This window comes from Trachinotus anak, unplaced genomic scaffold (genome assembly GCF_046630095.1).
Source record: "Trachinotus anak isolate AG129_WGS33_773 ecotype Australia unplaced genomic scaffold, CSIRO_AGI_Tana_v1 ptg000028l, whole genome shotgun sequence".
NCBI lineage: Eukaryota > Metazoa > Chordata > Actinopteri > Carangiformes > Carangidae > Trachinotus > Trachinotus anak.
In genome coordinates, this window is record NW_027273879.1 from 2,859,385 (window position 1) to 2,884,332 (window position 24,948).

Here is a 24,948-nt window from a genome sequence, read left to right on the forward strand (position 1 = left end):
GGTACCGCAGGTTGGGACGAATTAGAAAAGAAAATATCAGTGACAAAGGAGGCATTCATCCCCTCTAGACAGAAAAGTACTAACACCACACTGTAAAAAATAATGAAATTATTCTTTATGAAAATGTAAAATAAGCTTGTTGAGTACTCAAGGTATAAAATGGCATTTACATTTACTAAATTACTATACTGAAGTATCTTTGAGTACATACCAGAACATTACATTTACCCAGCACAGATTATTATTTCCATTTCTTCTCTTTTACACTTGCAGCCTACGCTACAACATTTCAGGTAGAAATGTTGTGTCTACTTTTTTATTTTGCATCTGTAATGCTAGTTGCAGTACTTTTATATTATAAACAATTCAATTTCCCCAAAAGACCCAGACTGAAATTCTGCTGTTTCAGCTACACTCATGAATTCTCACGTGTATAAAGTACAATGAAAACTTTGTGTGTTCATATGAAAATCACTTACATCAGCACTAAAATTACAATCATGACCCAAAGTAGTTGGTCAATAAGTTATGGTTACAGAAGTTATGCTAATGTATGTTTGCAAAACTTACATAACGCTAACTGAACTTTTTAGAGCTCCCTTTCTCCAGTATTATGGCTTTATTGCAAGAAAGTCAATCCAATAATATTATTCAAACAAAAATTATAAGTTTGACATGTCTAAACAGGTAAAACTGGACCACACAACAGATCATCTTCCTGGACTTAAAGGTGTCAAATGGGAAAAATTACTCTCTGCAAAGGTCACATGAAAAAGTTTATTTGACAAACCCACTCATGGAACCTGAGTGGGTAGAAGCATGAAATACCCCAAATGGAAATATTCATGTAAAGAACAGGCACCTAAAATGCAAAGTACCTGAGGAAAATGTTACATTCCAACACCCGTAGAAAGACATAAGAGAGAGTTTTTATACAGCTTTTTAATCACCAAATATTTATTACATATTACAAAAATGCATGATTCTAGTAGAAATTATTCCATGATTTTTGAATAACTACTACAGTTTCTCATACAACAGTACCTTAATCCTGGTTTAAAAAAAAAAAATCAAAATTCATTCTTCATCAAATGCACTGTTTGCTGTCTTTGCAGTTCAAGACAGAGGTGCACTGATTCAATAATTCAGGCCACTGTCACTCAAACCATTAGACTGCTGATTCTGTAGGCTAACTGTTGATCTAAAGGCTACCAGACTAGTTATACATCTGCCCACGATGTTCATCTGGGAGGAAAATTATCCGACTGACCAACAATTATGAAAAAAAAATCCTGTTCACTTCTTATTTTGTTTTTAACCATTATAGCAGTTGCATGTTATGACAGGAGATATGCACCTGTCATAGCAGAAACCCCATGTAGGCTATAATTATATTGTATTATGTCAATACGTTAAAAAAACAAAAAATTACATGACTGCTTTATGGTTACAGTTTTTCTGGTTAGGCTCAACTGCAATGGATAATTATTATTATTGATGGCCATTATCAAAGGAAACTCTGTGTAGACAGATGGCAGTTCAGCGAGGTAGTCTGAGGTCCAACAACTCATTCCTGCTTGTTATATTATTGCTGGTAAAGTTGACTGGTCAGGCCAAAATGTCCCAGTGCTCCCTACAGGCTGTCCGCCACTGGTTCAAGGCAAGTGGAAACCCACCGTGTCGTCACCCATTGGTTTGTGAACCCTAATGCATACCCTGATTTATCGTCTATTTTTCCTCTAAATGGGACCATAATTTAAAAACAGAACATCACGTAGAAGACTGAGATCATAAACTCATTAGGAAAATGTTTACTGAGGTAATAAATCAAGTGAGAAGTAGAGACATTTTCCCATAGACTTCAATACATTCAGACTTCATTTTGGAACTAGTGGAGTCGCCCCCTGATGGTCATCAGATAGAATGCAGCTTTAAGGCTCTTCAGCGTTGGCTTCACTTTTCAGACCTGGATCTACGACCATTTTTATACAGTTTATGGTTCAAGGTCAGAAATTAGGTACATTAGGAATAAACATTGATGTTTTCAGCCACACAGTTGTATTTAGATGTATTAATTAATTAATTAATTATGTGATTCAAACTGATTGATATATGACTGATTATTAAGACATAACTGGGACGTGTCTGATGTCAAACTCAAAACACCAGAGGCTTTGGTTTTTCCCAGGGGAACTCCTCTCTGCCGAAGTGACCGTAGCAGGCAGTGGCTTGGTAAATTGGCCGCTTCAAACCCAGTTCTCTGTAAAAGAAACGCAATAAGTAAAAAGACAAGATCTAAGGTTTCATGTGATGATTTTGTAGCTGTGAAAAACTGCACATACTTGACAATGACTCCAGGCCTCAGGTCAAAGTTCTTCTGTACTATCTGCAGCAGTTCGTCTTCATCCCTACTCGACGTGCCGTAGTGAAACACTGAGATGGACAGTGGATGGCTCACACCGATGGCGTAGGAGATCTGAGAGATTAAGAGACATGATATCAGTGCTCTCAGTCATTGCAGGCAGGTTTCAGAGCAACATCATCAGGAAATGGCTTGTTTCCATGGGTAGAAACCTAATGAGAAGAGCTCTTTCGGTGGTTTGAATTGCAGGATTTGCAAAAACAACAGATGGATAGGTTTGCACAGAAACTGGTGAGGAACAAAGATCTGTTTTAAGATGTCTCGCTCTGTTACTGTGTGTTTATGGTTGTTAAATGAATAGTGCAAAAAACCCCAAACCCTTAGAATGGGGTAAGGGTTAGTCAGTGCTAATGGATGGATTAACCAATTAAAAATCAATTAGTAGCTACTGTAGCTCACATACTGTTTTCAAAACTGTTAAAAAAATGGGATCAAACAATACACAGAGGATTATAAAGAAAAGAGTCTTTGATAAGTGCAGCTTTAAACTCTAATGTTCCTCACCTGCACAAGGGCTCTCCTGCACAGACCAGCTCTGACCAAAGACTTGGCGACCCAGCGTGCTGCATAAGCCCCGGACCGGTCCACTTTGGAGTAGTCTTTCCCAGAGAAGGCCCCTCCACCGTGCCCACCCCATCCTCCATAGGTGTCCACTATGATTTTACGTCCCGTGAGTCCAGCATCACCCTGGTGACACAAAAAACATCAGATTCAACTCCTGCATGCCCACACACAGCAGACAATAACATTTATTCATCTTTTTTTAATGACATTGTCCTCTGTGGTTTCTAACCTGTGGGCCTCCAAAAAGGAATTTCCCGCTTGGCAGCAGGTGGTAGATGGTCTTGTCGTCCAGGTACTTGGCAGGAATGACAACCTTCACCACCTTCTCCATCAGATTGTGCCTGATCTCTTCTAAGGTGATGTCAGGGCTGTGTTGGACTGAGATGACCACAGTGTGAACGCGCAGTGGCTCCATCACTCCCATGTTGTCTTTGTACTCCACTGTGACCTGCAGAAAAGATGCCACCAAGTTATGATCGAACTCTTAACTTATAGCTAATTGCATAGTGAGCATACAGTTGAATTTTTCAAAGAATTTACTTTTTTTAAGTAGTAAGCAACAGAGAGCTGACAGGAAATCAGGTCGAGAGAGATGAGGGATTAAATACAACAGAAGACTGACTCAAGGCAATTTTAGAAAGCTTGTTTTGGGCATTTTGTGACTTTATCAGACAGGAAATGAGGGGAGTGAGATGGGGAATGTTATGCAATAAAGGGCAAGGTCAAACTCGGAACGCTGCAGTTCATAGTTGGCAATTTAACCCCTAGTCCACCAGTTTGCCCCTCTGTGGGCTTTTAACATCCTCCTGGTTCTTTTTATTCTGCACCTGGCTCACCTGTGACTTGGAGTCTGGTTGTATCCACGGACACTCTCCGCTGCGTGACAGCTCCTTCATCCTGTAGTTGAGTTTGTGGGCCAGAAGGATGGTTAAGGGCATACACTCCTCTGTCTCATCTGTGGCGTAGCCAAACATCAAACCCTGTAAAGCCCAGTAAAGACAGAAAGCCCAGTCTAATGATGATCATTTCAAGCATTTCCTTTACAATCAAATTCTAATCTTTAACCTGACGTAAATATAATTCTTTACAGAAGGGATTTAAAAGACTTGAATATTATCTCGTAAATGACTTTTTTAGCCACATTAGCATTGTAGCTCTAGGGACTGGTCAGTCAAACACTTTGGTCCAGGCTGAAATATCTTAACAACTATTGGATGAATTGTCATGAAATGTTGTGCAGGCATTCATGGTTTCCAGATGTTGAACCTGAATGACTGAGAGCTTCTCTGATCTTTCCTGTGGCGCCACCATGACGTTCAGACATTCATGTTCCCCACTGGATCATTTACATGTGCACTGTGCACACATTTACAAGTGCCAGTTAGGCATGTTACAGTAATAAAGGTGTTGGGAGAGGAGATGAATCTTCAAGAGATTCTTGAAGACAGAGAGGGACAGGGAGGCCCCTGCTCTGATAGCATTCATGAGCTTGTTCCACCATAAAGGAACCACAGACAAGAACAGTCTGGAGTGAGATTGCCTTGTTTGCAGGGATGGCAATGCCATATGACGTTCCCTGGAGGACGGCAGTGGTTGAGAAGGAGCATAAGGCTGAATGATGGAGTTCAAGTAAATGGTGCAGACCCAGAAGTCATTCTGAAGGCAGCATTAGTGACTTGAATTTGATTCAGGCGGGTCGATCACATTGAAGACTAGACGGCCTGCTGCACTCTGCAAGGGTTTTACTTTGCATGAAGGAAGTCCCACCAGAAGAGCATTGCCTTAGGCGAGGTGAGAGATAACCATGGCCTGGACCAAGAGCTGGTTGGATTCTGAGCCAGGGTCAGGTCAGATTTTTCTGATGTTGTATTGAACAAAGTGGCACAACTGGGAGATGGATGCAACATCTGATAGCTGGTCATAAAACATGACACCCAGGTTTCTTGTGACCTTGGTTGTCTTAAAAGATGAAGAGGTGACTTTGGACTCCAAAGTACCACTGTGTCTAAGTGTAGCCTCAGAGAGCTGCTGTTAGTTCCAATCAGAACAAACTACAATGAATGACAACAATTACTGTGTAGTTGTATGAAGAAGTTTGGGAAAATGACATGTCTTGTTGATTTTTGACCTCCCTCCCTCTGACAGATATCTGAGCTTTCTGAAGAAGAAGAATCTCTCTGTTCTTGATTTTCTACCCTCATTTCTTCTCTTCCAGATCAGTTCAATTTCTGAGATATTTTTAGTCCTGCACACATGGCATGTTGAAGATCTTCCCACAGATGTTCAGTGAGGTTCAGGTCAGGGGTCTGTGGGGGCCGTTACAAAAGCCTCAGCTTGTGTTTGTTGAAGTGGTTCATGTTGGATTTTTGAGGTCTGCTTTTGATCATAGTCCTGTTGTAGAAACAGCCTCAAGAATTTACTGGTGTTTAGTGAAACCAATTCTTCTTTCCATCTGTTACTGTTTATTTCTTTTCCTATTTTCTTCGTTCATGAATTAACATTTGAAGAAGGGCTCATTTTTAATGTTTGATTACTGCAGGGGTTGGATTTACTTTAAGTTATTTGCCAAAACTTTTCCAGACAACTGTATGACTGAATTGCAATATAGCACAGTGACTGTTTACAACCATTGCATAAAAACAAAACCATTCTCAATCAATGCAGTGAAAAATGGCAGCTTGGATAAAGGTAAAATACTGAACCTGGTCCCCTGCACCGATATCCTCCTGATCCTTGCCTTCAAACACACAGTCTGATATCTCCACACACTGCGGCTCCAGAGCCACCAGCACGTTGCAGGTCTTATAGTCAAAACCTGCAGAACACGGGACAAAATCAGCAACGGCTTTTCATTCATCCACTCCCTTTCCCAGACTAATTTTTCTTAAACTTCAGTTGTCAAATACGAGTATTAAATCCCACCTTTTGAAGAGTCATCGTAGCCGATCTTCTTCACAGTATTTCGGACCACGGCCTGGAGATCCACTATGGCCTTAGATGTCACTTCTCCAACCAGTAAGATCATCCCTGTCTTCGCCACACATTCTGCAACAAAACATTATAGTTAAAGGCAGAGGAGAGAGAGAGGACAACATGCAGCGAAGGACCCGCACCAGATTCGAACCCAGGCTAAGATACTGGTGCATTATTTCTTTTTATTTCTATTATTTATTTTGTATTCATGTAGTATTTTATGAATAATTTGCACCTCCTCTGTCTATCCTTTTTTGTCTCTTTTTCCCTTTATTTTATCATCATGTGAATTTTTGAGTTATGGCCAAAAATGTGTTTATTCATGAGGTCACAGTGACCTTGACCTTTGACCATCAAATTCTAATCAGCTTATCCTTGACTGCAAGTTGACGTTTGTGCTAAATTTGAAGAAATTCCCTCCAAGTGTTCCTGAGAACCTGAAAACAACATGCCTCTGGGAGCAGCTGACGTTGGCACGGAGGCATTAAAACTTGAAGGAAAACTCATAATAATAGAGCACAGGGGAGTTTCTGTGTTAAAGTGTTTCAGAGGGACTTAAAACCATTTGATGAGCCATGAGGTAACACTGTTCTGTTCTGTTCAACCAAGTATTTAACAGCTGTTCTGTTCATGATTTATACTGTTTCATACCTCAGTGGTGACTGGAGGTGCTCCCCACTGGGAAACTAGCGCCACCAACAGTAGTGGATGGGAACATGCATTTATTTGCATTTTTCTTCAGCTTATTTTCTGGAAACCTGGCTAAAATCTGAGGTATATTTGGAGGGGGGCCTGACTAATGAGAGTAAGGTGATAACATCATAAGACAGAAGACTCACCACAGGCCACTTTGGAGTCCGGGTCCTGACTCAGGTATGCATCGAGTACAGCATCACTGATCTGATCGCACATTTTATCTGTGAACACAAAGTCAGGGATGTAAAAGAAAACTGGGACACAGTGTATCGCTTTGACTACAGAGATTATTAAATGTTGACAGGGCTGCAGCTACCGAGGACACTGAGGTTGTGTCCTGATTACTTTTTACAGTGTGGTTACTTTTACTTGAGTAACACCATCTTCCACTGCCGCAAACTTTTACTGACGGACTATTTTCAGAGCAAAATGTGCTCATGTAATGAGATATATATATATATATATATATATATATATATATATATATATTACTATCAGCTAATCTTTTGATTATTTTATCAATAAATCCATTAACTGTTTAATTCAAACCCATCACAGCATGACATCTTCAAATATGTTGTTTTGTTGAGCCACAACCCAAAGATATTCAGTGTACTGTGATATTAGACTAAGAAAACATCTGAGAAGCTGGACCACAGAATTATGTCCTTCTTTTTAAATTCCAAAATGACTCAAAATTATTAATTGATTATTAGAAGAGTTGCTGATTCATATTCGGTTGGCTGACCAATCGATTAATTGTCTAATCGCTGGTATTTTTACACTGTATTTTACATGCATGTGAATGCACAGTGAGTCTCTGCGTGTCCAGACATGTCCAGAGACAGAGCAGCACAGGAGCACAGTACCGGAGTGTCCTTCTCCGACGGACTCGGACGTGAAGAGGAAGGTCCTCCCGCTGCGGGCTCCGCCGCTGGGGTTCATCTTCCGCTCTCGGGTCGGTGCGGACGAGTTGGGTGAAACGGGTTTGAAATCAGACCGACGGTGAACCGGGTCCGACTGCAGCAGTGACAGATCCTCTGAAGTTCGAGGGTCACATGAAGCAATGATTAACTCAGGAGGTTGAAGTTGAGACGCAGCTGCAGCGGGAAATGAGATCCAGGGCAGATATGGCGGAGATGGCGAGTAAAACTGCTGGTGCAACTTCTGCTCAGAGGGAAGTGGAGTTATTAATCAATGTGAAGTGGCCGCTTCCTTTTCGGTGGGCTCTCTGTTAATGTCTGTGGGCTGCAGGAGCAATGTGAGCAAGTGCAGCAGCCTCAGGATGTCGCTGTTATTATTCTACAACATTTCATCCTCTTCATCTCTGAGCAATGTTCCCAATGAGGGGTGAGGATTGTAATTGTATGTAAAGTACTTTGTTTTTAGAAAAGTGCTATATAAATAAAAAAGAGGTAAAATATTTAGGAATGTCATTTTTTCCTCTGGGCAAAAATGTGTTGTTGGGATACACAAAATGATGCAAAACAGTTGCAGCCAGGCACAGGAGGACCATAGAGCAACTACAAACAGATGCAAAGAGACTGCAAACATGCAAAATGAGCAGGAGTAGCTACAAAATAACTACAAAGAGACACAAAATGATGCAAAATCACCACATAGAGACACAAAATGTCCTCAAAGACATTCAAGATGATGCAGAACAAGACAGAGAGACACAAGATGGTCCACAACGAGATGCAAAACGACTACGAACAGATGAAGAGACACAAAAAGAGGCAAAATGACCACAAAGAGACACAGAACAATGCAAGATCATCACAAAGACACACAAAATGGACCACAACAAGATGTGAAACAATGCAAAATCAGCACAATTAGATGCAATGTTTCATCTCTGCGTTGTTTGTGGTTGGTTTTTTTTTTGTCTCTTTCGATCTGGGGGTCTGGGGTCCCTGTAGCTGGAATGTGGGGACCTTTTACATGTCTGTGCCCAAGGGCCCATTGTGTATAAGAATGGGATAATACACACTAAGATTGTTATGTAATCTCCTAATATCACACAAGGCAAATATGAGGTAGCGCCTTGACTATACAAAGTCCATAGTTACTGTGATTACTTATATAGTGCACAGCCAGTCTGACAGGGTTCTTTACTGCACTTTACACTAACTTAACTTTACCATTTAACATCATGTATTTTATGGAGGAGGCTGGTTTATATATGTTTATTTGACTTCCATCAATCATTCGCCATCTACTGTTTCCTTTGCCAGGCCCCACCTTTAACCGCAGACCTTACTCTCCCATGATCACGACTAAAACTGAAAGGTCGCAGTTGCTGCTCCAACATTATGGAACCAGTGAATAAATGTTATATGTGCTCCGTCCATCTCTATTTTTAAATCTCAGCTGAAGACACATTTTTATTCACTGGCCTTTTTGACTCTTTAATATGTTGTTGTGTTCATAATTGTGTATTTGCTCCTTGTTGTTTTCTTGTTTTTGTTGCTATGTTTCTGCATACATTACATTTAATATGCTTTCCTCATGTATTACTTTTTTCATATATTTATTTTACTTACTTTTTCTTCATACTGCACTTTGGCGTCAGCTGAAGCTGTGGTTAAATGTGCTCAAGAAATACAGTTTACCAAAGTGCACCACCCAATGCTCAGTCTGTGTGACTCACGCCCGGATCCTCCCCATCGGGGGCGTTCTTCCTGAGCTCTGAAGCTGCACAGACACTTCTTGACCTCTTTAAACTCTATATAACTAATAAGTGGATCTGTGGTTTATTTATAATTGAGATATGGATTAAATTATTAGTTATTTACTAATACACTGGCTGCAGTTATTCCTCTTCCTCCCTGTGATCTTCCTCCCCACCCTGCTTTTGACTTCCCCATGTAGGACTGATGATACACACACACACACACACACACACACACACACTTTGGTGTATGTGGGGAAACAAGCTGAAAAGAGCTGAACAAAAACTGGAGGCGTGTTTAGCATCGAGATAGGATCTTAGATATTAGAGCAGTGTGGTGTGAATGAAGCTGTACGTGTTTCACTGCAGCTGGAAAACATACAAAGCGTATTGATTGTGACAGAAGCTCTGAAAATATATGGTGTAAAGAGTCTGCAGCTCTGTGAGGCAGACACAACAGTACTTTGACCTGAATCCTAGTGTAAACATGCTCACTGTGACAATGCTAACACGCTGGTGTTTAACAAGGATCTTAATTCTGTCTCCACCACAATTAACACACAACAGACTGCTGGTAGGTGGTGTGACCTGTTTCTTTATCTACTTACAAGATAAGATTCTTCTAAATAACCTTACATGTGATCTGGTTATTTAAAAAAAAAAAAAAAATAGAGAACTACGGTTAAATAATCATTAAAATTGAAAGCTGAAGTAAAGCTGAGCTCAACTTTTGCCTTAAATCAGGATGAATGAAGCATAAACTGCTGCACTGTGGCTGTTGACAATCTGCTGAAGCGACAAACTGAACGACACACAACGAGGAAATGAGATTAAGCAACTTCACCCCTTTATTGCCTTGCAAATATCCCTGTGTTGAAAACACTGAGCCCTTTGCTCAGTCATATCTGTTCCAGGCTGGCCTGTATCCGTCGCTCTGACAGCTCATGGTATGTAAACCACACAGAAAAGAAGAGGTTTAGTCCGTTAAACTGCTCGAATGTGCTCAAAATAACTAAAACAACAGTCTAGTATGGGTGACATTTATGTTCTTGTGTGATGAACATGTTGGGTTTTTAAAAGCAGGAAATGAAAGTGGTTCATGTTCATGATTTGACTACATTATAATTCCCCGTGGCGATGACGACTGCCTCTGGCTGAGCCAATGGGGCTTTGATTGAACAACAGGTAGTTAATGTGTAACAGAGAAGAGGAGCAACCTTCAGCAGACATTTGTTCAGCTCTCACTGTGTGACTCATGCAGTCACAAGAGAAACAGACCTCTGCCTCTGTTTATTACACCGACAGCACTTAATAACAGGACCCCGTGGAGGATTGTGTTTTTGTGTATGAAGCTGAGTTGTTTTGTTGGTTCCTGTTATGGTAAGTGTTGTACTTTTTTATACTGAAGTTAAGTCTGGTTTCCATTTTGAATATAGTTCTTTTCAATCTGACCGAAGCTTCTAAATACCATTAGAAATGACTCTCTAGAGGTTTGTTTGACATGTTTTGTGAACCTGGTTTACTTAGTAACTGTATTGCTTGAGGTTTTCATGTGACAATCACACAGGCTTGGTGAACTGACTCACAACTGATAGCGCTGTTTCCTGTTAACTCCGTTGCAGGAAGTGAGCTTTGGCCATTCAAAATAGTGATTACAGGGGGGTTGTTGCTCCTACATTTGGCTGGCAGACTCTCGCTGGTTGTAAATTTTTTGGAGGTTGTCACTGACGGGACTAAAAATCTTTCACAGGCTGACACAAGCTCGCAGTCGCCGGCCTCCGGCTCGTCCAGTAAGCTTGACACAGTGCAAGGTCAGGTCAACGAGGTTAAAGTTATTCTGAAAGACAACATCAACAAAGTGCTGGAGAGGGGCGACAGATTAGACGACCTGATCGGGAAGACTGACGACCTGCAGGCGTCTGTGAGTATCTGATCGTGATGGTGCAGGCCTTATTTATGGGTCAAGTGTGACACAATGATTCCTCATATCCGCCTCCGTCAAACCACAGAGCTGTTAGAAAAACGTTTTACAGAGATGGAGTTGAAGTAGTTTACTTGAGTATTACTACTTTATGCTTCTATGTCATTTATGCCACTATAGTGGCAGCTACAGTGGGTAGATGATTTTTATTTCATTTACAGAAGTCATCTGTATAAAATACACAGCATCATTTAAGATGAAGTCAGTGGCGTTCAGCCCTTCCTTCTTATCCTGATCCTTATCTCTGTTCAGATGAGTTAATCAAAGAGAAGAATTTCCCCTTTAATTTGATTAAATTTAAGGCCTCAAGATGTAAATGTCTCTAATATCTCACAAAAAAGAACCAATGGAAAAAAAGGCCAAACAAATTTGTGAAGCAGAACTTTTTTTCTTCTTTCTTCGCCCTTTAATTATCTCACCACCACTGGGTTGGGACCCGCCAGACGAAGCTAACTAACTGCATATTTATTTCAGTGTGACCTGTTCCAAAAAGCATTTCAGATTCAGCTGCTACCAGTTCCACCATAGAGACATTTCTCCTTTATTAGACGTTTAAACTTCACATGGTTTCATTTTTATGGCCCAAAAAAGGTGAAATTTTACAATATATTCAAAACAGACGAGAGAAAAGTATAAAAAAAGGAACAAAGATTTGTTTATGAGAACTAGAATCATCTCACGACCCCTCAGATTTATCTGGTGACAAAATTTTCTATGCAACTACGTTACTTTTGGTAGTTGAAGTACTTTTTGTTGAGAATACTTCTGTACTTTTACTGAAGTCGGATTTTGAATGCAGGAATTTTTATTATAATAGAGTATTTTCACATTGTTGTATTGTACTTCTACTTAACTAAAGGATCTAAATATTTCCTCCACCACTGTTTGGGTTAAACACAATGAACAGCTGAGACTGAGGAACAAACCTTAACTGTTGATTTCTGTACTTTCATTCGAGTGGGATTTTAAACCCAGGACATTCGCTTGTAACAGAGCGCTTTTACATAAAAATGCTCTTCACTGATTTAGCATTGCAGTCTTGACACATTCTTCCACACATTCTTCTTCCTTGTCAAAACCTACAACTACGACTTTAATATGTGATTATAGTAATAATACACAACACTAGCAAACAGACTGAGGTGTAAAATCAGTGGAGTTCACCTTTACGTAAAAATCTGGCTGCTACGTCTTCCATCACCAGTGTTTTATTAGATTTTTTTTTTTTCAGGCTGACTCGTTCCAAAGAACATCCACACGGGTGGCCAGGAAATACTGGTGGAAAAACATTAAACTGATGATTATAATTGGCATAGTTGTGCTGATCATCATCATCCTCATCATCCTCTTTGCCACAAATGTTATATAAATCCTATTTGTAACCAGCTCGGGACTGAAAGCAATGAAGATGGTGGATAAAGCTCCTTTACAGACAACTTTTATTGAGCATTTAATTTATAAAGAGTGATCATTTCAGCTCAGACAAAGAGATGTTATATTTCAAGATCAAAATGTGTATGTAAATGATTTCTTAACATCTGGAAGCTTATCGATTAGTTTTCTCTGCAACATCTTGTTATGTAAAGATAAAATTCAGAGCAGCAGAGTTTAAATTTGGCTGAAATCCTCCTTTAACACTCCAAGTCATTAACATGTGACATTTCACCACTCTATTAACATTTCACACAGGATCACAAAGCCAAATGAGTGTTTATTATTTTTATTTGTCGCTTTTCTTAATGTCCAATACACTGTGTATATATACTGTACGTTTATGACTGTCAAACTCTGTAATAACATATGTATTATATGACTGATGAATATTATAAAGAGGATAAATTGTAACCACACATTCTGTATCTTTGCTGCCACAGTACTTGTATATAAATCTATATGCGCGTGTGTGTGTGTGTGTGTGTGTGTGTGATCTATTCTGACCAATCTAACATTTCAGTTAGGGAATAAATCAAGCATTTCACAAAAAGCATTTGAGAACATTAAATACAAAAGAACAAGAGGGGATGAGGAAGTGCTAAAGCTTTGCAGCAATCTAAATAAATGCGAAACATCAAAACCCAGAACTTTTAAGATACAACAAATACTCATGTAAATATAGAGGAAATGTGCTGTAGGTCATAGTGTTCTTTGTTTACTCTCTTACAATCAGCTAAATGATCTTTGCTGGATACCATCATCTCTTTGGCCAATGCTCCGCCAGCGCACTGCAGACTTTCATCACTCTGAAACCTATGGGAAACAAACAAAAACAAATCAGCTATAGACGAACAAAAATGAAGAAAATCACAATAAAATAGGAATCCCCCGTGTTTAAAATGTCCAATGTAAAAGAAAAAACAAACTGAGAACAATTATTTTAACAATTTACAGTTAAAAAAAGTTAGTCCATAAGCTAGATATCCTGAAGTGCAATAAATTGAAGAAGTCAAAGCCAAAATACTAAATGGAAGAAACCTTCGATTGGTCAAAAAATACACGTTAAAGAAAGCATTACATGCAAATTTCTGGAAATGTAGTGACACTTTGATTCTTCTTGTTTTACAAAAGGTTATAAGAGGAAAATTTGTTACAGGAAAATTAACAAAAGAGGAGTCTTTTCCATCGCTGTCAGTAACACAAAACAGAACAATACATATACACAACGTAAAGCACTTTATCCCCCAACACAGTAGAGTCCAAATACGAACCAGGTTTTAGCTCATGGACTACTGGCTACAAGAGCTAAATAAAGAAACAAGCATTTTAGATAAAGATTAGGAATGCATATATTAACAATAGGAACTGGAAAGTCCAGAGAATGCTGTACGTATCCTTTGAAAAGCAAATAGTTATTTTTTCATATTTATAATCATTACTTGTGGGGGAGTAAGGGCCTGTAAAAAATGACAATTACATGTGTATATTTTAAGTTTTACATTACAAACAGTTGCAAAGAAATTAAAATGGAAAGAAAGATGACAAAGCTGGACGTGTCCCATATTGTTTAGTTTAGAAATGCTGATACAGGATGTTGTAAGACCATACCAAATGGCAGCATTCGAGAGCGTATGCTTCTCGTACCCGGTCCGCATTGAGCGGGCCCTGAGAGTATCTGGGAGTCAGCTCATGGCCTGCAAGGAAGCTCCGCTGGCAGGTACAAACAAGGTATGTCAGAGTTAGGAGACAACATACTTCCTTTTCTGTTTCCTTGCACATCCTTAACTTTGGCATCCATTTACTGTAGTAGCAGTACTTTACCTGTTAACTTTACAGTTAAAAAAAAAAAAAAGAAGGTGCAAAAGAGGCAGCAGAAGGCCGGCTGTTAAAATAATCGCCACAAGACTGTAGCCTCTATGTTACCACTACTGTAAAGCACTTGAGGGTGCTGAGAAAAAGAAATTTATAAGAGGAAATTATTCATAATGTTACCAAACAACAAAGTAAATATAACTACTTTAAGTTTAAAGTAAGTGGTGTATTTTTGTTGTTACATACCTACTTGAAGATGAGGGTTTCCCCCATTAATACGGCTTGTAACTGTTGGTGTGACCACCACGCCGTGGCGACTTGCCATATCCACCAGATTGATCTGCACATGTGGTACAAAATTAGATTTTAGACATTTTAATACTTTCAGAAGTAAATGGAACATAAATGGAAAAGCTGACAAGAAACTGAAGCTCATCAGGGAGCCTCACAGACTCCAGGCTCTACTCACTGTCGTAGTCACCATATCCATAATAGTTGTTGTAACCAGAGTAATCATAGCCACCGTATCCTCCATATCCTTGATTACTGTAACCATAATTGCCATAATTTCCATAGCCTTGATTCCAATAGTTGCCATAACCCTGGTTCCAGTTTTGATTGGGACCTGCAATTAAATTGAATTTAAATTTAAATCAAACACTTTTCATCATAAAACCTCTCACGACTGTTTCACTCGGCTCAAACCTTATATTTAAACTTTTTCCTGCATCAAACCCTCATGCTTGATCACAACATGCTCTTAGCTCTTCTATAAAAAAAAACAGCTGTGACAGTGTTCAGAGGTAGATCCTGCACCACGAACCGTGAAACCACGAATGAATTCCCCACTCACCACCTCCTCTCCCTCGAGACCTGGATAAGTATCCACCTCTGCCTCCCCAGTACTGCTGCTGCTGGTACTGTTCCTTAGACATTGCAACTTTTATTTCACACTAAAAGAAAACCAATAAAGTTGATTTATTTCCATATTGATCATTTATCTCGTGTAAAAACCATCATAATAATGACAAATGAATTAACAGGGAATAAAGTTTTATCTGAGAGAAAAAAAAACTGCCTGTACCTTGCTCAGTCCGATGTTGTGGTACTTTTTCTCCATGATCTTCTTCACTGGTTCCTCCTCTTTGAATGTGATGAAGCAGAAGCCTCTCCTTTTGTTTGTTTTGTTCTCCATGGGGAGTTCAATTGACTCTACCTGTTTATATTATCAATAAATACTGTTTAGTAGTCTTCATGAAAAGTGATTGCATTGATTGATTGCATCTATAAAAGGGGACAATGGGAATTTTTGATTCACTTCCTCTTTGATGAATGTATTTACAAGTCAGTGACCATACACAGTCATACAGATCCATAAAAATAAAAAAAATCTGTAAATGTAAAAAGACACAAACCTCTCCAAAGGCACCAAAGTATTCTCTGACTTTCTCTTCAGGAGTGTCTGGAGAGAGACCGCCGACAAAGATCTTCTTCACGGGCTCCTTGCTCTTCATGGCCTTGGCTTTTTTGGGGTCAATGACCTTTCCATTGAGTTTGTGTTCCTTTTGTGAGGCGACCTTCATAACAAAATAATCCAGTATTTTATATTTTCATCCAAATCATCTATTGATATTTGCTTTGGTTTAGCCAAAACAGTGAAGAAATATGTCATTTAAGGCTACCTGGATTAGGAAATACACTCACAACTGTAGAAACAGGTTGAAATATTTTTTTATGGTGTAAAAGACTACTGAATGATTGAGCTAATTAATTCCCTATTTGTTGGCCACATTTTATATTGTAAGTCAGTACTGTTCTCGTAGCGTTATATACACATCTGTGCAAACACTTTGGGCACTTTAGACTGTTTAGCCATCTGATCAGGGAAGCCTGTGGTGGTTTGTGACAACGAGCACAAACACACAGCCAGAGTCGTAAATAACTATCTCCTGTGGGAGTCTGGTCCCTGCAGAGCCCTGATCTCAGCTTCATGGAGACTGACTGGGATCTCCAAGATGTTTGAAACAACTTTACCTCCAAAGTACCTTGAAAAACTGTGTGCAGGTGTACGAAGGAGAACTGGTGCTGATTTAAAGGTGGTGACAGAAAATATTGATGTGATTTAGGTTTTTTTCCTGTTTCAGTTAATATACAAATAAAAACCGTTTGTGGCATTATATTGAAAGCATCCACACATTACTCTTAGTGCCAGAAACGTTTGCCCGGGACTGTACATATAGCAGGACAATACCTTATCTACACTTTCAGGTTCTTTGAAGAGCACAAAGCCAAAACCTCTTGAACGTCCAGTCATGGGGTCCAGTTTTAACGTGCAGTCTACAACCTCCCCAAACTTGGAGAAGTAATCTTTCAGATCCTTCTTAGTCGTGTCCCAGCTAAGCCCTCCTACAAACATCTTCCTGTGGACAAAACAAACATTTCAGGATCGATAATAAACCGTGTCTGCAGGCGGACGGGGCTAAAACAGCAGCTGGGGCTTGTTATCATTATACACAGCTGCAGTATCTTCATTGTGTCCAGGAAAATGTGTTCAATTGAAAAGACTAAGATGGGTTTAACTAATGTAACCGTACCCTTCGTCCTCCTCGTTTTTACTGGCGTCAATTCTGGATCCCTCGGCCTCGCCCCCCATCAGGCCACAGTCCCCGGCCGTTGACATCGGGTCGTCGCTGTTCGCCTCCCCGTCCTCCTCCATTCTCATCATGGTCGCGTCGTCGCTGAATTCATAATCATCCGACATGTTTAGGCTGTTTAATTAACCAGTTTATGACCAAACAGCTCCGAAACTGTCTAGATTTCCGTGGGAGCTAAGTTTGCTGCGAGCTGGTGATAGCTGGTGGCTAAGGTAGCTAATATTTTGATATCATATATCGTTAGCTAAAAAATATTAGCGCTAATTAGAGCAAGCTAGCAGGTTTGTCAAAATTTATCAGATTCTAATGCTTGTATAAAATTAGGCCAAATGTGTTTCAATAAGGCAAAAAATAGTTTCAGTTGCTACAATTTGAAGGGTGATTATTTTTTTTTAGAGTCGTTTTGTTGTTATCGTAGCCTGGTTCTTCTTCTTCGGCGGCTGAGAACTGCAGCTGACCGGAAGCGGCGAAGACGTGATGCTGCCCCCTGCAGGACATTTGTCGAATTGCACTGAATCCCATTGCAGAGTCCAGTTCTGATGTTTCCCAAACCTCCCCGGTCATAATAAACTAATAAGCGTAGGGATTAAACCATATAGAGATGAAAAATGACCTCAGAATGAATTTACTCTTTAAACAAATACATCAGAACAGAATGTATGTTGGTGTAGATAATTGTCACCTATGCAACACAAATGTAGAAACATCAGAGCACTTGTTTTATTATTGTGTGTAATTTTAGGAAAAATATTGAAATCCTTGCAAGATGGGCTGAGCTCCAAATCAATAATTTTTTTCCCCCCTCTTGAAGAACAAGCACTGAATTTCTAGTGAATAATATCATTATCATCACAACAAAATACTACACACATGAACACCACTTTGCCAAATCTCCCCCGTTGTGTGGAGAAAAACAAAGAAAACAAAACATCAAAATGCATCAATGCAATCATGTCTGAATATGATTTATTCTAGCCACTTGGTCAGATGCTTATTGTTGGTAATTATTATTTTAATGGATCAGAACATTTCAATCCTATTTTGTTATTATTTCCTATAAGTAATTTCAGGTGTACCCTATGGATAAACTTAAAAAAAATCCTTTGGATAAATAAAACCTTACTTGATACACAGTAGTGAGTTTTTCACTGTACTTTTCATCCATGTGTTAAAAGTACAGCTGCTTTTAAAATGAATAAACTGGAAAACCTCTGCACCGTCCACGCTCCGGGCCAGAAGGGGGCGGTAGTGCGCCGACGTTTCCGCGGCGGTTGTCGCTGCTGCGGTCGGTGCCGCCTCCCTCCGCGCCGGAGGCAGAACCGACACCTGAACATGTGGGCTGTCCGCTGCGCTTTCAGCCGAGTCAGAGCCCCAGCTGCGAGGTGATGGAAAGGACAGGTAGCTAGTGGACAACAAACCAACCGGGTGTCTCGCTTGTTATCTCTGAGGCCATCTCTGCTCCACCTCCTCGCCTGTCCGGGTCCGCTGGAGAACTAGTACCGGTCTGGCTTTCACACCGCGCCGCTGCTAATTCAGCTAACGTCGGCTAACCAGCTCCTGAAAATGGCCACTGTTTCAATTCCTGCCGGTACCAGTGCACTGTTGCTGGATATTGAAGGCACCACCACACCGATCACATTTGTAAAGGTAAGTGATATTAGACAGAAACGCTATTTTCAGTGTTAAATCCGTGTTGATTTGAAGCTAATAATGTAGCTCGCAGTACCGTGTCCACAGCCGTGCTAGCAGCGGCTGTCACCGGCTAACAGACGGCTGTCACCGGCATAGCCCGACGGTGTCTGGTTTTTGTGGACTTCAGCCTCAGTTTAACGCCTCTGTCTCCGTCTGCTTGTATATATATGGCTGCACTGTGTCTTCTTTAATCCATCTTTACTCGTTTTAACAAAATCAGCTCGTTTAAAACTGTTTAGACGGGATATCTGGATTCAGATTCCTCAGTAAACAAACATAACAAATAAGGAAACAGAAAAAGTCCAGAGTGAATAAATGAATAAATAAAGAGGGGTCATTTAAAGTTTCAGGTTTATGTCATGAATGAATGAATGAATGAATGAGTAAATAAATGCCATAGAAGATGCGAGTGAATGAATGAATAAATAAATTCATAAGGGATAATGTTGTAAAAAATAACTGTAGTCCATATTGTCGCTTCTGGTTTTCCATAATACCAAAGTTAAATGTCTATTATCAGCATATTAGTGTATGTACAAGTTATATATATATTCTACATTTTCATACAAAATAAAATTAAGAAACCTGGATTAGGAAATAATGTCACAATTTGAGCGGTAGATTAAAAATCTTTTTGATTGAATATTTCTCCATCTATATGGTTACAAGATTAGTAAAGGATTTGGTAAATAAAGAACCTTTATGGGGAGAAAATGGAAAGTACAAAGAGTATTTTCAGTCTTGATTTTGTGAATAAATATCAACCAATAACCCTGCTTTTTCCTTCTCAGGATATCTTATTTCCTTACATCAGGGAGCACCTGGAGGATTACCTGTCCACTCACTGGGAAGAAGACGAGTGCAAACAGGACGTTCATCTGCTAAAGAAACAGGTAGGAGGGGTGAGGAGTGTTTACAGGTCTTCACAGGTTGTCCTTCAGCTCTGCATGGATACATATGTATATATATGTAATGTATGTCAGTGTATTGATTAATTAACTAATGGATAATTTTTTTTTTTCCGTAATCGATTAATTAGTCCATGAATTTCCTTTTTAATCGTTTGAGTCATGAAATGTTAGGACATATTAATAGAAACAGCCCTAGTTATCATATTTATATTGATTGTTTTGTCCAACAATCCGACGGAAATACGTGGATGTTTAGTTTAACATCATAGGAAACTAAAAAACCTGCAAATATTTACATTTGCAACCAAAATTAAAGAGGATGAGTGAAAAATCAGGGACCTTGTTTAAAAAAGGTTTATAGTTTCTTCTGTTTTCATGAATTACAGATTTAAACACCCTTAAATTAAAGCCAAAAGCAGTAACTTTAATCGCACAGTGAGTGTTTTATTTGAATGTGCTGTGCTGGAGCATCGATCAGTAACTAATGTATGAGGATGTGCAGTGCATGACTTTGCAAATTGACCTGCAAAAATTGAATTTGTTCCATTGTTGTTCGTGTAAGTGTTAAAATGTGATTAGTCCTAAAATTTTATTAGGAAATATTAGATTAATATTATATCACTGTGCTCTGAAAATGTTTTGTTTTGTTGTTATAGTTTATAAGAAACCTGTTGAAGGCCTGAGAATTAAATCTTTACATACCTTCAATCTCCACACATTTGAATCCACATGATCGTTTATGATATTTTGTTAAAGAAAACACAAACCGTGCTCTGAAGCTCCCTTAAACAAAACGCCTGACTGTTGTGACAGATTGAAGAGGACATGAAACAGAACCGGGCGTGTCCTGTCCACGCCGTGGACCAGACGGTCCACACAGATGAGGAAAAGGCCATTAGAGAAGTGGTGGATAATGTACTGTGGCAGATGGCCGCAGACAGGAAGTCAACGGCACTCAAACAGCTCCAAGGTCACATGTGGAGGGCGGCGTATGCTTCAGGGAGAATCAAAGGCGAGTAAGTACGCTGATCATTTTCCTCACTTCAAAATTCATACGTTTACTCAGATGCTCTGTTCTAACGAAGTAATGACTAAGGGTTCCAGAAACCTGATCAATATGAATACTGTATGGTCCTAAACATAAACAGTCCATCCACCAGGAGCATTTCACAGCATCCATTACCATCATTATTACATTAGGCACCGGGCAGTTGGGAAACACGATGACTCAGATGTTATGAAAAGTGTGTTAGCAGTTAGTTTAATGCTGAATGGCTAATAACGCACATCAGTCTCCTTCAGTCTGTGATGACGTTTAGTTTATGGTCCATAAGTAAAACTTCCACTACACCTGGGTTAGAGGCGTCCAGGTGAAATGGTGTATACACATTTTAGTCACTGGTAAACAGTTAGAACTGAAACAATAAACCAATTAGCTGATTGACATAAACTTAATCAGCAAGTATTTTAAAAATCACTTAATGCTTGATTTATTTTTAGCAAACATTCTTTGCAAGTAACGATTATTATTGTTATAATCTGTTATTTTTTTTTTTTTTTTTTTGGGGGGGTTTGATTTTATCTATAAAATGTCAGAAAATAGTGAAAAAAATGCCCCTCACATTTTCTTTGACCCCCAGAAGTGACTTCAGATAAGACAGCCACTTAAATATCACATGACAGAAGGAAAAACAGTGAATCCTCACAAATGACAAACTTGAACCTTTAAAGTTTTGGCATTTTGTTTGAAAAATTATTAAAACGATTAATCTATTGGTCAGATGTAAATTCATTACAAACCTTTTCTTTCCGAGGTTATGAGAGTTTAAAGACCTATAGACTGCGTCAATAAATAAATAAAGTATATCCTCTGATGTTGGGCTTGTTCCAAACAGGATCTATCAGGATGTAATTCCATCCATCAAAAGATGGAGAGAACAGGGCCTGAAAGTCTACATTTACTCCTCTGGAAGCGTGGAGGCACAGAAACTTCTGTTTGGATACTCTGTTGAAGGAGACGTTTTAGATGTAAGTACAACCACCTGTCGTCTAAAAGGTCATCACAAACTCATGCTTTTAATGTTATATATAATAAGATGTGTTGTTTTTAATCTTTTCAGTTATTCGATGGTCACTTTGACACCAGTATAGGAGCTAAAGTAGATGGAAAAAGCTACGAGAGAATTGCAGAGCGGATTGGCTGTCAGCCGGAGGAAATCACGTTCTTGACAGACGTCACTCGCGGTAAGTGTGTAACTGTAGCAATAATATTTTTATGCCAGTCTTGTACTTTGAATTGGTACCAGGATTTGTTCCCTCTCTGTAATAGTCATGTGTTCTCCGATACTGTACTGAAATCAGGTTTTTTTTCACTAATATGCTTTAGTACATTACTTGTTTTATTTATTTAGATTGTAATAATCAGCTTTTTCAAGTAGCACGCGCCTGTACAGTCCATTAGAGCCTTCATCAATTTATAATTGGCAGTTGAAGCTGTGATTTGCTCTGTTACACCTGGAGTTATGTGCAAATGAATAAAGCAAAATCTCCAACTAAAAAGCTGCCAAAGTTTTATTAGAGATGCTGATGTATCTCAGCAGCTGTCAGATGGATTTGTGCAGACAGTCGTCATGGTTCCCTGAGGATGAATCCCTCTGACACTGGTCCCTCAGCTGTAGTTTGTGTGTAGCACCAATCAGAAACTAAGACAATAAACATTATTCCTGCCATAGATCAACATGTCAGTGTTGTCTTTGTAAACATTTAAACATGTTGATGTTAGCATTTAGCTCAGTGCACCGCTGTAACATGGCTGTGGACTGGTAGTCCTGCTGTAGGTGCCCTGTGGAGTTTACTGGTAAACAAACAAAAGATAAATTTAAACTAGTCACCAAAACAGAGTGTGTGTATATCCCTGAGGCCTAAAACCGCCTTTCTTTCTGTGTAAAACATTTATAATTGTTCAAGTATTTAAAATCCCGTATTGTTTACATCTGTTCAGCAGCTTCCAGCCTCTGTCTTCACTGCTTTTATTGGTGCATTGCAGCATATCTCTGCACCTGGAGGTCAGCAGAATAATGTGACGCCATTAGCAGGACTACACGTCTTTAGACACACTATAGAGAAACAGGTCCATTAAGTTGCATTGGCATCGCCTGTGTGTGTCATATTGCATTATAGTTCTGTTTATGTGGGATTAAAGTCTGGATTAAATTTAGGATCTATATTCACTCATGGATTTGTCACTGCAGAGGCTAAAGCAGCTGAAGAAGCCAGGGTGAATGTGTTGGTGGTGGTCAGGCCTGGAAACATGGAGCTGACGGACGAGGAGCGGGCCCACTATAACCTCATCACATCCTTTAACCAACTGCAACTGACGGGACGGGTTTAACACGGAGTGCGGAGGAAGACTTCTCTGACTTCATGTCACAATGACCTTTTCCTTCTCTTCTTTGCCCTTCCCCCACCCACCCACCTTTTTGCAACTCTGATGTTTTTTTGTTTGGTCTATGTCGATGGTTCCGGAGGTTTCGTAGTCCAAGTTCCATCTTTCCAGTTCTTTCAGGATGCCTTTCACACGTACGGAAACACATCTACGGAGCGCAATAGGAGCAGAAATGGAAAACCATTCTCACTGGACCTTTTGATTGACTGGGAAAACAACAGACAAGCTGTAGATAAAAGTTGCTGCACATGACCTGTGAGGTTACTTTACATTTTTACCTTTTAGATGAACAGCATTTGATCGTCAGCCCTATATGAGTTATATTTGCCACGGTTTTGTATTCGTCTTCCGCTTGTTTCCTCCCTCTACATGTACACGTGTCACAGATGTATGACGTTTTATCCAGTAACTGAACTGTGATGTTTTAGAAAGTAGAATAACAGTATAGTTGCACTCAGCAGAGGTGCTGCCAAACAGAAAGTTCTCATTTCAAACTTTGTTCGAATGTCTTTAATTAATCTCACAGGTGAATGGTGTCTATTTAAATGTGCCATCCTCATTGTTCATATGTAACGTGGGTCCTTGGAAAGTTACTTAAAACGTATAAATTGATAATTCATGTGTGAAACATAATTGGTATTATTCAGGAAAATGGCTTCCAATAAAAATGCCTTGTCTCACACAGAAGTTGGTCTCCTCTAAAAATACTGGCTGCACCTGTAATGTGAATGTTTGTCAAAGATTTTCAAGGAAAATTTTAGAAAATGGGCTAATTTGCTTCGTTAGCTGAGAAGCTCACACCACTCATGTCTGTAGGGTGAGTATGATATATTAATATTTGATCTTTAGAGGAGCTGGAAGGCAGATATTGATACTTCTGGACAGAGCCAGGCTAGCTGTTTCCATCTGCTTCCAGTCTGTATGCTAAGCTAAGCTAACAGGCTGCTGGCTGTAGTTTCACATTTAACAGCACAAATGTGACAGTAGCATCAAACGTCTTGTCTAATTCTCTTCAAGAAAGCGAATAAGTGTATTTCAGGACAATTACACAACAATATCTTTATATAAGGAGCTGTTTCTTTAAGAAATTCTTCTGGAAATAAAGCATTGCTGTTTTATTTCCCAACAAAACTACTGGTATCAGCCAAAAAAACTAGAATGTAATTTCTCACTTGGGCAATGCTAACTTCAGGTCTTCAGTCTTAATGCTAAGCTAAGCTATATAAGCTATAAGACAAATATGAGAATGGTATCAAACCTGTTATCTAACTGTCAGCAAGAAAGAAAATAACCATATTAATAAAAAATGTCAACTATTCCTGTGGTTAAAGGTCATTTTAAACCTCAAACATTTTCACATCAAGGACCTTAAACTGACGCAAATGAGATCACGGACCCCCATTTCATAAGATTCTGCCCCAGGGTCCCCCATCTGATAGGTTTTATTACAGGAAGTGTTTAAAACCCATGACCAAATTAATCACACATTCTGTCATTGTGTTAGTTATGGATGGAATTACAGTGAAAATAAATTATTCCCCCTTTTGCTGGGGACCAATGACCCCTGACCCTACTTTGAGGACCACTGTTTTACAGCAAATCGCCTTAACAAAAAAAAAAACCCAAAACAAAACAAAAAAACATTTTACTGAAGAAATAGTCGCTGTGAAACCTCAAAGGCAATCAGACT

General features: G+C 39.4%; 4 protein-coding genes across 8 annotated transcripts; 2 read left to right on the top strand and 2 right to left on the bottom strand.

Annotated features, from left to right (window-relative positions):
• Window positions 1-758: 758 nt before the first annotated feature.
• Window positions 759-7,954, bottom strand: mat2al (methionine adenosyltransferase II, alpha-like). The gene is made up of 9 exons (XM_071465416.1): window positions 7,525-7,954; window positions 6,799-6,876; window positions 5,909-6,031; window positions 5,689-5,801; window positions 3,823-3,966; window positions 3,216-3,434; window positions 2,927-3,109; window positions 2,343-2,476; window positions 759-2,260 (listed from the first exon to the last, which is right to left on the bottom strand). Exons 1-9 carry the CDS (start codon window positions 7,598-7,600, stop codon window positions 2,158-2,160), a joined length of 1,173 nt encoding a protein of 390 aa, XP_071321517.1. The 5' UTR covers window positions 7,601-7,954; the 3' UTR covers window positions 759-2,157.
• Window positions 7,955-10,141: 2,187 nt separating this feature from the next.
• On the top strand, window positions 10,142-12,813 carry LOC139611097 (vesicle-associated membrane protein 8). 2 transcript variants are annotated; one of them, XM_071465424.1, is made up of 3 exons: window positions 10,142-10,276; window positions 11,080-11,250; window positions 12,542-12,813. In XM_071465424.1, exons 1-3 carry the CDS (start codon window positions 10,274-10,276, stop codon window positions 12,677-12,679), a joined length of 312 nt encoding a protein of 103 aa, XP_071321525.1. In that variant the 5' UTR covers window positions 10,142-10,273; the 3' UTR covers window positions 12,680-12,813. The 2 variants fall into 2 exon arrangements, with proteins under 2 accessions (XP_071321525.1, XP_071321524.1); XM_071465423.1 differs by lacking the exon at window positions 10,142-10,276 and adding an exon at window positions 10,571-10,709.
• Window positions 12,814-13,014: 201 nt separating this feature from the next.
• Window positions 13,015-17,661, bottom strand: hnrnpd (heterogeneous nuclear ribonucleoprotein D). 4 transcript variants are annotated; one of them, XR_011686256.1, is made up of 9 exons: window positions 17,151-17,661; window positions 16,808-16,976; window positions 15,972-16,133; window positions 15,641-15,772; window positions 15,410-15,509; window positions 15,026-15,181; window positions 14,803-14,896; window positions 14,353-14,454; window positions 13,015-13,557 (listed from the first exon to the last, which is right to left on the bottom strand). XR_011686256.1 is itself a non-coding variant. In XM_071465417.1 (8 exons), exons 1-7 carry the CDS (start codon window positions 17,315-17,317, stop codon window positions 14,829-14,831), a joined length of 954 nt encoding a protein of 317 aa, XP_071321518.1. In that variant the 5' UTR covers window positions 17,318-17,661; the 3' UTR covers window positions 13,015-13,557; window positions 14,803-14,828. The 4 variants fall into 4 exon arrangements, 3 of the variants coding, with proteins under 3 accessions (XP_071321518.1, XP_071321519.1, XP_071321520.1); XM_071465417.1 differs by lacking the exon at window positions 14,353-14,454; XM_071465418.1 differs by having other exon boundaries at window positions 13,015-14,454.
• Window positions 17,662-18,486: 825 nt separating this feature from the next.
• Window positions 18,487-23,945, top strand: enoph1 (enolase-phosphatase 1). Its single transcript, XM_071465421.1, has 6 exons — window positions 18,487-18,857; window positions 19,694-19,795; window positions 20,627-20,829; window positions 21,709-21,841; window positions 21,934-22,057; window positions 23,065-23,945. Exons 1-6 carry the CDS (start codon window positions 18,774-18,776, stop codon window positions 23,202-23,204), a joined length of 786 nt encoding a protein of 261 aa, XP_071321522.1. The 5' UTR covers window positions 18,487-18,773; the 3' UTR covers window positions 23,205-23,945.
• Window positions 23,946-24,948: the final 1,003 nt, after the last annotated feature.

Excerpts from the sequence above, each read along its gene's own strand:
- hnrnpd (XM_071465417.1), bottom strand. The coding sequence starts at position 17,317 with ATGTCGGATGATTATGAATTCAGCGACGACGCGACCATGATGAGAATG. Across the intron at positions 15,510-15,640 it reads ACAACATCGGACTGAGCAAG|TGTGAAATAAAAGTTGCAAT; the intron begins GTACAGGCAGTT and ends GTTTTCTTTTAG. Across the intron at positions 15,182-15,409 it reads GTCTCGAGGGAGAGGAGGTG|GTCCCAATCAAAACTGGAAC; the intron begins GTGAGTGGGGAA and ends ATTTAATTGCAG.
- enoph1 (XM_071465421.1), top strand. The coding sequence starts at position 18,774 with ATGGCCACTGTTTCAATTCCTGCCGGTACCAGTGCACTGTTGCTGGAT. Across the intron at positions 19,796-20,626 it reads TTCATCTGCTAAAGAAACAG|ATTGAAGAGGACATGAAACA; the intron begins GTAGGAGGGGTG and ends CTGTTGTGACAG. Across the intron at positions 20,830-21,708 it reads TCAGGGAGAATCAAAGGCGA|GATCTATCAGGATGTAATTC; the intron begins GTAAGTACGCTG and ends TGTTCCAAACAG.
- mat2al (XM_071465416.1), bottom strand. The coding sequence starts at position 7,600 with ATGAACCCCAGCGGCGGAGCCCGCAGCGGGAGGACCTTCCTCTTCACG. Across the intron at positions 6,877-7,524 it reads CGTCGGAGAAGGACACTCCG|ATAAAATGTGCGATCAGATC; the intron begins GTACTGTGCTCC and ends TTGTGTTCACAG. Across the intron at positions 6,032-6,798 it reads GGACTCCAAAGTGGCCTGTG|AATGTGTGGCGAAGACAGGG; the intron begins GTGAGTCTTCTG and ends GTTTTGTTGCAG.
- LOC139611097 (XM_071465424.1), top strand. Across the intron at positions 11,251-12,541 it reads CTGACGACCTGCAGGCGTCT|GCTGACTCGTTCCAAAGAAC; the intron begins GTGAGTATCTGA and ends TTTTTTTTTCAG.